At 47.1% G+C, this 10,205-nt stretch overlaps 1 protein-coding gene across 1 annotated transcript; it reads right to left on the reverse strand.

Annotated features, from left to right (window-relative positions):
- Positions 1 to 728: 728 nt before the first annotated feature.
- Positions 729 to 9,768, reverse strand: LOC130867992 (cationic amino acid transporter 3-like). The gene is made up of 12 exons (XM_057760225.1): positions 9,763 to 9,768; positions 8,724 to 9,119; positions 7,207 to 7,365; positions 5,870 to 6,047; positions 4,689 to 4,801; positions 4,301 to 4,523; positions 4,029 to 4,168; positions 3,833 to 3,935; positions 3,496 to 3,707; positions 3,180 to 3,346; positions 1,292 to 1,400; positions 729 to 856 (listed from the first exon to the last, which is right to left on the reverse strand). The coding sequence occupies exons 2-12, from the start codon at positions 9,094 to 9,096 to the stop codon at positions 729 to 731; spliced, it is 1,905 nt and encodes a 634-aa protein (XP_057616208.1). The 5' UTR covers positions 9,097 to 9,119; positions 9,763 to 9,768.
- Positions 9,769 to 10,205: the final 437 nt, after the last annotated feature.

A 10,205-nucleotide genomic window follows, 5' to 3' on the forward strand; every position in this document is an offset into this window, starting at 1 on the left:
AACAAAAACGATAAAAAATAAAAATAAAAAAATAAATGCACTAATCTTGCTTTTGTGCTTCTACAGTTCCTCTTCTAGCTAACAGTACTTGTTAACTAAATGAAGTAGGTTAGTCTAGAATATATTTTGTGCTTAAAAAGCTCATCATGAGAAAAGCTTAATGCTACACTGCGATGCCAAGCACCCAGTGTAGTTGCTGGCCATGTCTTAAACCCATTGGCTTAAACCCATGTCTGAGCAGTCTGCTCTGCTGAATACCCCACAACAACATAAGTAAATAATAATAAGTAACATTCATAAGATCAATTTCAAGGCTGACCTGCGCCATATAAGACTGACCTCATCAAAAAAAAAAAAGCAGTTTATTATTCAGCTTGATTTAGTTACCCATCCTATAATATATAAGTATATGATGTTCAAAAATATATAATTTAATTTTTATTATCAGTTAAATAACTAGAGGGGATAGGGATGTGGCTCAGCGATAGAACACTTGCCTAGCATATGCAAAACCATGGATCCCATTTCAGGGAATAAGGGGAAAAAAGTTAAGAAATTTGCTCACAAATAACAATGCTTTCAAAATAAATCCCATCTACAGCCCAAATATTCAAGCCTTTCCTTAAGCTGAAGACACCGGCAAGTCTCTCCACAGATGCACAAGGCTCTAAATTCAGTGACCAGTACTGTCTCCCCACCACACACACACCCACAGGGTCTTTCTGCAGTTACTTTAATTCAACACTGGAAGTATGTTCCTGGACAGCCTGAGAGTTTGAGGCTGTTGCTGTTGGCTGTTGGTCATCCCTCCCATCCAGGCTGTGCCGGATCCCATATCCAAAGTAGATGGCAAATCCTAAAAGGGAATAGAGAACCAGGATCTATCTCTGGTGCATGAGCTAACTATTGGAGCCCTTTCCCTACGGTGGGATGCCATGCTCAGTCTTAATGCAGTGGGGAGAGGCTTGGTCCTGCCAAACTTTGATGATTTTCTTGGGAGCACTTACCTGTTGGGAGTGGATGGGGGTGGGCTGGGGAGAAAAGGGGGAGGTGGGAGGAGGGGTCAGGGGAGAACTGTGGTTGGAATGTAAAATGAAATTCAAAAAAATTAAAATAACAACAACAACAAAAAGAAACAGAGACAGTAAGGTGGAAATGGTCACTCCTCTACCTGGGTGCCCATCAGGGATTCTCCATGTGGCCCCAGACAGTTTCAAAGAGAGGCAATGAAAAGAGTGTTGAAGCCAGTTAGTTGCCCAAGAATCTCTTCCCCAGAAAGCTACTCACTCACCAATCACCATCCAGATTCCAAAGTGAGTCCAGGTCCCGGCAGTCATTTGCATCATCAAGTAGACATTCACAAAGATACTCGACACAGGGAGCAGGGGCAGTGCTGGAACCTGTGGTCACAGCCTGTGAGTACTGGTGTGTACACACCCCCAGGGTAGAAGACCCAGCTGCTGTCCAGGCTCTGCAGTCAGTGCCTGCTCATACTGGAGACCCCATGGGATGTGCCAGGAGGGACAGATACTGAGCACAGAAATACTAGGATGGGCCAGGTGGTTGGTGGCTCAAGCCTTTATCCCAGCACTCGGGGAGACAGAAACAGGCAGATCTCTGTGAGTTCAAGGCCAACCTGGTCTACAGAGTGAGGTCCAGGACAGTCAGAGTTATTACACAGAGAAACCCTTAAACCCTTTCTCAAAGAGAGAGAGAGAGAGAGAGAGAGAGAGAGAGAGAGAGAGAGAGAGAGAGAGAGAGACTGAGCTAGGAGTTGTGAGCAAATCACTTCTTTGTTTAGTTGGTTCATTTTCAAGACAGGATTCTCTGTGTGGCCCTTGCTGTCCTCCAGCTTGCTTTATAGACCAGGCTAGCCTCAGACTACATGCCCCTGTCTCCCAAGTAATGGGATTAAAGGCATGTGCCACCACCCCTGTCAGCAGATGTCTTTTTTGGACATAGGGTCTCAAGTATCCCTGGCTGACCCTGAACTCTAGGAGCCTGAGCTTCTGATCCTCCAGGTCCTGGTTCCCCTGTGCTAGGATTATAGTAATACACCACCACTCCTGGTTTTTGCAGGGCTGGGATTAAGCCCAAGGCTTCATGCACTCCAAACTATTGTTCCACCAGCTGATGACATTCCTACCTGCCTTTTACAGTACTGGGGATTATATCCAGATCCTCATGCCTATTAAGCAAGTACTCTACACATCTCCCAGACTTGGGGGCTAAGGGCACTCTGGGATTTGTTGGGTTTGGGGGGGGCGGTATTTTTACTTAGTTTTGTTTTTTGGAGGGTTGTTTTGCTTTGTTTGATTGGTTCTTTGAGACAGGGCTTCATGTAGCTAAGCCTGGTCAGTCTTTTTCTTTTTTTGAGACAGAATTTCTATGTATTCCTGACTGTCCTGGAACTTGCTTTGTAGACCAGGCTGCCCTTGAACTCACAGAGAGCCACCTGCCTCTGCCTCCCAAGTGCTGGGATTCAAGACGAGTGCCACCATGCCTGGCATGGTCGGTCTCAAACTCACTTGAACTCCTGATCTTCCTCCCTCTGGTTTTCTGGGATTAACGGTATAAACATGTGCCAACATATCTGTGTTAGTTTTTATTTTGAGACGGAATTTCACTAAATTGCCTGATCTGGCCTAGAAGTAGCTGCAGCCTCGGCCTCCTGAGTATCTGGGATCATACACGCACAGTGACAGCTGACTCTGTCCATTGGTGTATTGGGAGGGGGTTGTTTATTTGATTGATTGTTTGTGAGACATGCTATCACTGTGTTGCCCTTGCTGGCCTGACCAAGCTAGCCTTAAACGCAGAGATTCCAGCTGAGCAGTGATGGTGCATGCCTTTAATCCCAGCAGTCGGGGAGGCAGAGGTGGTAGATCTCTGTGATTTTTAAGGCTGGTCTACTGAGTGAGTTCCAGGACAGCCAGGACTAGGATGACACAAAGAAACCCTGTCTCTCCCCCACCCAAAAAAAAAAAGCCTCAGAGACTTCCCCTGCTTCTGCCTCCTAAGTGCTGGGTGGGATTAAAGACAAGGACCACCATGCCGACTATTCGTTGGTTATTATCAGTTCCCCACCACTTCCTTCCCGAGATGTAAAACATGCTTAGACCTGAAGTCAGGCATGACCACTCTCTTAGGGTGGCTTTCCTGAGGAAAGCGTCACCTACCTTGAAGTGGAGAGGAGTGGTACTCTGAGGCTGTCTCCAGATGACAATGGCCACCCCGACAATGAGAAGCAGCAGTGACACAGCCACAGCTATCAGAACCAGGTCTCCAGAGAAGAGCTGTCCAGGCCACTGGGCCAGGACTAAGCAAAGGAACATCAGGAGGAGAACTGAAAGTCACAGCGGGGAGAAGGATGTCAGGACCCTGGGCCACACACATCCCACCAAATCTGCGCTGTGTCTTCCCCTCTGCTAGTGATGTCCTCCCCACGCTGTCAGCTTCCTCCCAAATGCCCAAGGGGAAAGTCTCAGTCCTCACCAAGCAGGAAGGCACATCCATACACAATCTGGCCAGATCTCAGTGTCGGATTCTTATCTGTGGGGTTACAGAGGCTCCTTGCAATTCCTGGAGTTCCTGCTGCAGAAATAGGCTCCAAAGATGAAGAAAGTTCAAGAACGGGCTCCATCTCAACAGCTCCACTCTCCGATTCCTCCGTCTGACAAGAGCTTAAGTTCTGGTCTGGCTGGTACCTGAATGAGTGAGGTAGCATGGGAACATTACCAGCTGCCCCCATGTAGCCATCCGACAGCCAGGATTAGCACCTGACCGTCTTCATGGCCCCATCCCCCTCAGGCCAGGTGTGGTGGAGGCTTACCTGAGGACCAGAACAGAGAAGGACACCAAGGAGTAGGAAAGCAGGGTTCCTATGGTTGTGAGGTCCACCAGGTCACTGAGCTCAACAAGGAAAGCCATAAGTGCTATAATAATAAGAAGAAATCTGTGTAGAAACTCTGAGGAACTGGCTAGTGGATATAGCCAAGCTGATGTAACTGATGAGACTGGTTATCTACCTGTGATGATCCCACAAAGGACAGTGGCTAGGACAGGGGTATGTGTTCGAGGATGAACACGGGCGAGTCTCCGGAAAAGGAGCCCATCCTCTGCCATGGAATAGACCACCCGAGGCACAGGGAAAATGGCACCCATGAGGCTATAAGGGAAAAGGAAACTCAATAGTTACAATAAGTAAGCCCAACTCTTTTAGACATTTTGCCTCCCTCTCCTCTCTCCAACTCAGAGGCTGAGAATCCATCAGCAGATGAGAGAAACCTGTGATACCAACCTGGATGAAAGGGCACATAATGTTCCCACAGCCACCGCATATCGAGCAGGACCCCATCCCACGTGGATAAACGCCTGGGGCAAGGGACTGTCAGTGTGAATCTGGTAGTAGGGCATCATGAGGGTAAGTGCCGCCGAAACACCAAAATACATCAGAAAGCAAACAAAGAGTGTGGCCACGATGCCCCGTGGGATGGAGCGCTGGGGACAGCGAACCTCTTTCCCTGCAGGGATGAAACAGACCTGGATTCAGAAGCATTCCCAGGTCACCTCACAAACCCTCTCCCCTCGTACACTCCCCAAAGCAGACTAACCCTCTACCAGCCCTGTGTCCAAGGGTAAATCCAAACCATGTCTATGCTTTCGATAGGCCAGAGGGACTACCATACCTGTAGTCGCAATACAATCAAAACCAATGAAGGCAAAGAAGCATGTTGCTGCACCTTGGAGAATTCCACCGAAACCAAAAGGCATGAAGCCTCCAGAGCCCAGAGGACCCAAGCTGTGGCAAGAGAAGAAAGGATGAAAACATTGCAGAGAAACAGAGCACGCTATGTCAAGCCTAGAATCCCAGAAGCAGGAACTGGAGGCTGAAGGGTCATGAGTTCACAGTCAACTCTGACCACATACCTCAGAGTCAGCCTGGGCTACATAGCAAGAGCTTGTCTCAAAAAATAAAAACAGTGAAGGTTCGGAGAACGGGTTGCTAAGATGTAGCTGAGTTGGTAGAGTGCTTCCTTAGCGTACTGGAGTTCTGGGTTTGATCACAACACCACATAGTGCAAGTGTAATCCTGGCGTGGTGTGGGGGGGAGCAAAAGAAGGAGACGTCTATGATCATCCTTGGCTGTACAGTGAGTTAGATGCCAGTCTGGAATCTATGATACCCTGCCTCAAAAAAACACTCAAACACAGATGAGTCAGCAGTTCATAGCACTGGCAGTTCTCCCAGAGGTCCTGGGTTAAATTCTTAGCACCCATATAGTAGGTCACAACCATTGTTATTAACTCCAGTTATAAGGGATTCAAGGCCCTCTTCTGGCTTCCATGGGCACCAGGCATGCACCCATACACAAATAAATATCAAACATTGCTGCCAGGATGTGGTGGTGCACGCCTTTAATCCCAGCACTCAGGAGGCAGAGACAGGTGAATCTCTGTGAGTTTGAGGCCAGCCTGGTCTACAGAGTATGTTCCAAGACAGGTTACAAAGCTACAGAGAAACTTCTTTTAAAAAAAAAAAAAAAAAAAAAAGCCAGGCATAGCAGTATCCACGTTTGATTCCAGCACTTGGGAGGGAGAGAACAGTGGATCTCTTTGAGTTCAAAGCCAACCTGCTCCACGTAGGGAGATCCAGGACAGCTAGAGCTACATATTGAGAAAAACTGTAAAAACAAAAAAGAAAAAATCTTAAAAGAAAATGACTTAAGAGTTATAAACAATTTCCACTGTGTGCCTCTGTTGGCACACAGTTCTGGGCTGCTAAGCACCTCCTCTAGGTCCACTAGCCAGGCTCTCTTACTCCCCACACATTCCTGCCTCAGCTCACTGTGTCCTTCAGGGGCCCTGACCTGTCAGTGCTGTTGGCCCCTGACATGGCCAGTTTGTAGTCATCCTCTGTGAGCTGCCAGTTGTGGAGACTGCCCTTCATGAACCCAGACAGGGAGACGAAGCACAGCACCAAAAGGTTCACGCCTGTGAACACTCTGGTGACCAGGACAGACTCTCGAGCTCCCAGGGCCAGGATTCCTGCAGGAAGATGGAATGGAAAGGAGGCAGTAAAAAGAAATACTAAAATGGCAGCAGGGGCACACACTTGTAGTACCAACACACAAGTGGTGGAGTTAAGAGTTTAACCAACCCGGCTACTCAAGAAGGAAGACCATAGGTCAAAATCAAAATCTCAGGCTAGAGAGGTTTCATCAGTTAAGAGTACTGGCTGCTCTTGTATGTGGTGGCTTACCAATCCACCCATAACTCCATTGTCCGAGATTTGAAGCCTCCTTCACTTGCACCATGGCACCAGGTAGATACCAGAGACATACAGATACAGGCAAAACACAAACACATTAAATGAGGTCTTACAAGCTGGTGGTGGCGCACGCCTTTAATCCCAGCACTCAAAAGGCAGAGACAGGCGAATCTCTGTGAGTTCAGGGCCAGCTTGGTCTACAAAGTGAGTCCCAGGACAGGCTCAAAAGCTACAGAGAGACCCTCTAGTTTTTGACTTTTATTTTTTTAAGTTTATTTGTTTTTATGTGCCTTGGTGTTTTGCCTGCATGTATATCTGTGTGAGGATGCCAGATCCCCTGGAACTAGAGTCACAGACAGTTGTGAGTGTGAGCTGTCATGTGGGCACTGCACTGGGAATTGAACCTGGGTCCTCTGGAAGGGTAGTCAGTGCTCTTAACTGTTGAGCCATATTTCCAGCCCTGTTCTTTTTTTTTTTTTTTTTTTTTTGTTTTTAATTTGATCTTCACACAGAAGAAAGACTTGCAAAATGGCTTATCAGGTAAAAAGGCTTGCCAAGATGACTGACAATCTGAGTTCTATCTCCAGGCCCTTACATGATAGAAAGAACCAGTGTCTGCAGTTTGTCCTGTGACACACACACACACACATAAATAAGTGTAATTACAAAAAAAAAAAATATGTGTAATTACAGAAGTAGAAGCCAATTTACATCAATGGGTCTCAGCAGAAGGTTGGGGCAGAGGGAGGGTGTACCCCATACATCCAGTGGTGAAAGCTAGGCATGCTGTTACCCAGCTTCCTACTCGAAACAGTCCCCAATATGGGGGAAGACCCTCTCTCCCTCTGCCCTCCTGTGCCTTGTATTTCACAGCTTCTGACAGCCACCACCCTCCCACACACATCCACAGACCTTCTACCGCCTATCCTTACTCACCAGTAAGGACTAGCACCAGTCCAAGCGCAAAAAAGTCTGGATACTTGGCCAGGAAGCTGGGCACTTGCAGAGGAAAGCTGGTCTGCAGGGCTTGGGAAATCCGGTTCCCTACGAGGCCATCAAAAACTGCACTCCAGGCCCGGGCCACGCTGGCTGCACCTGCAGGAAGAAGAAACGCCTTCATTTACAAGCACCACGTGAACCCTTAGGATACAGAAAGACAGGAAAAAAAATATCTAATCTCAATCACTGCTATGGGGAGGCAGGTGAAAAACACAAGATACACCTCCAAGCCAGAAGAGGGCACCAGATGTCATTACAGGTGGTTGTGAGCCATGTGGTTTCTGGGAATTGAACTCAGGACTTCTCCTTTAAACCATCTCTCCAGCACCAAGATAATCTCAAAAAGTTTGTTGGAGCCAGGTGATGGTAGCACATGCCTTTAATTCCAGCATTCAGAAGGTAGAGGCAGCAAATCTCTGCATATTAGAGTGGGATTACCAGTGTTTCTTGGAATAGACATTTAGCTCTGTGGCAGAGGACTTGTCTAGCATACACAAGGCCCTGGGTTTGAGCCCCAGCACTGCAAGAAAAACAAAATGGTGGTCTAGCCTTTAATCCCAGCATTCAGGAGGAAGAGACAGGCAGGCTAGTCTGTAGAGTGAGTTCCCTGACAGCCAGGACTACACACACACACACACACACACACACACACACACACAAAGAATTCCTGGCATATGCCTGGGATCCCAACTTTTAGGAAGTAGATTCTGGAGGATCAGAATTCGTCTTCAATTCAAGGCCAACATGGCCTACCTACATAAAATCTTGACCAAAAAAAAAAAAAAAAAAAGTCCAGGTGTGGAGCTACACACCTTTAATCCCAGCACTTGGGAGACAGAGGCAGGTGAATCTCAGTGAGTTCGAGGTCAGCCTGATCTACAAAGTGAGTTCCAGGAAAGTCAGGAACTGTTACACAGAAAAATCCTGTCTTGAAAATAACAAAATGAAAGCAGAACTCCCATAAGGCTCGGTGGGTCTCACACCGGCAATCCTAGCGCTGGGGAGACAAGGTTAGGAGCGAGCATCTGCACAAAGTTCAGGACAGCCTGGTCTCCACAGTGAGACTGCCTCGGACAAAAGGAGACCTAGCCAGTCACTCTACAAACCTCATTTTTTCTGGGTTAATCTTTAAGAGGGCAACAAAAGGAGAGAATGGCATCTTGGGTCTTACACTACCCAAGTCCCAGGGGCTTGTGAATGAGGGTAAAAATTCGCTTTGCCCACCCCACTCCACCTCATCTCCATGCCCATTCTTTTTTTTAAAGATTTTTATTTATTATGTATATAGGTTTCTTCCTTCATGTATCCTGCAGTACAGAAGAGGACACCAGACCTTATTACAGATGGTTGTGAGCCACCATGTGGTTTCTGGGAATTGAACTCAGGACCTCTATTCCTCTGAGCCATCTCTCCAGCCACCCTCCATGCCCATTCTAAGGCCCTACCCTACTCACCAATGATGTAGGAGAGTATGAGATTCCAGCCAGTGACAAACGCCAACAGCTGGCCCACTGTGACATAGCTGTAGAGATACGCGGAACCTGAACACGGCACCCTGGCCCCAAACTCAGCATAACAGAGTCCAGACAGCACTGAAGATAGAGCAGCCACTAAGAAGCAAAGAATGATGGATGGTCCAGCTTTCTCTCTGGCTACTTCCCCGGCCAGGACGTACACGCCTGCTCCCAGGGTGCTGCCCACCCCCAAGAATATGAGGTCCAAAGTGGTCAGACATCGTGACAAGGGAGAATCAGACAGTTCATTTGCTGCCAAGGGCCGCCGGCGTACCAACTTCTGACCAAAGTGATGGACATTCTGCCAAAACATCCTAGGTGCCTGGATCCAAACTGCTGGAAAACAAGAAGAGACATCAAGAATGATCACCAGACAGGGTGTGGTGGCCCACCCCATTAATCCTAGCACTTTGATGTAGAGGCAGGTGGATTCCTGGCAGTTCAAAACCACAGAGGTCTACCTAGTGAGGTCCAGAACAGCCAGAGCTACCTAGTGAGACCCTGTCTAAAGAAAAACAAGTAATAATAGCAATAAAGAGAAACACTTTTCTTGAAGCAATGTGTCTTCAAACATAAATTAAAATTCCACCAACACTCTTCTTCAAAATCAACCCATCCTGCTTTCGAGTCAAACCACAAAAAATAACTATAATTTAGCCAGGCATGCTGCCCTTTAATCCCAGGACTTGAAAGGCAGAGGCAGGCAGAACTGAGTTCAAGGTCAACCTGATCTACAAAGTGAGTTCCTGGACAGTCAGAGGTATTATACAGAGAAATCCTGTCTCAAATAAATAAATAAATAAATAAATAAATAAATAAATAAATAAATAAATAAATAAAATAGCTGTTAACTTTCTGGTAGTTGTGTATGTACCTGTCTCCCACTCCCTCTAAATGCATTCAAAATCATCCTGAAAGGTTGAGGCCCCTCACTGTCCCAGTAAAGCAGTCCCAGCCTGTTGAGATCAAGTCTGTTTACCTCTTGCTGTCCTGGAACTCTCTGGAGAGCAGACTGGCCTCAAACTCAAAGATCCGCTGGGATTAAAGGCATTTGCCACCACCCCTGGCTAAATTACAGCTATTGTTTTATGCGTGTGATTTGACTGCCTCATTTTTCTTATACAGAAGACCTGGGTTCTGTTCTCAGCATTCACATCAAATGACTCACAACCACCTGAAGCTCCAGTTCCAAAGGCCTCCGACACTCCTGGCCCTCAAGGGGACCTGCACGCACGTGCTCATGAGCAGACACCTAACTAAAAGGAGGATCTTTTTTTTTTTTTTTTTTTTTTTTTGGTTTTTCGAGACAGGTTTTCTCTGTGGCTTTGGAGCCTGTCCTGGAACTAGCTCTTATAGACCAGGCTGGTCTTGAACTCACAGAGATTCACCTGCCTCTGCCTCCCAAGTGCTGGGATTAAAGGC

The sequence above is a fragment of the Chionomys nivalis genome, chromosome 2 (assembly GCF_950005125.1).
Source record: "Chionomys nivalis chromosome 2, mChiNiv1.1, whole genome shotgun sequence".
NCBI classification, from domain to species: domain Eukaryota; kingdom Metazoa; phylum Chordata; class Mammalia; order Rodentia; family Cricetidae; genus Chionomys; species Chionomys nivalis.

What these genes read in the sequence shown, in the direction of transcription:
- LOC130867992 (XM_057760225.1), bottom strand. Translation starts at nt 9,096, where the DNA reads ATGTTTTGGCAGAATGTCCATCACTTTGGTCAGAAGTTGGTACGCCGG. An exon ending in GGGGCCAACAGCACTGACAG is followed by an intron (nt 4,802 to 5,869) that starts GTCAGGGCCCCT and finishes CTCTTGCCACAG; the next exon opens with CTTGGGTCCTCTGGGCTCTG. An exon ending in CCTTTGTGGGATCATCACAG is followed by an intron (nt 3,936 to 4,028) that starts GTAGATAACCAG and finishes TTATTATTATAG; the next exon opens with CACTTATGGCTTTCCTTGTT.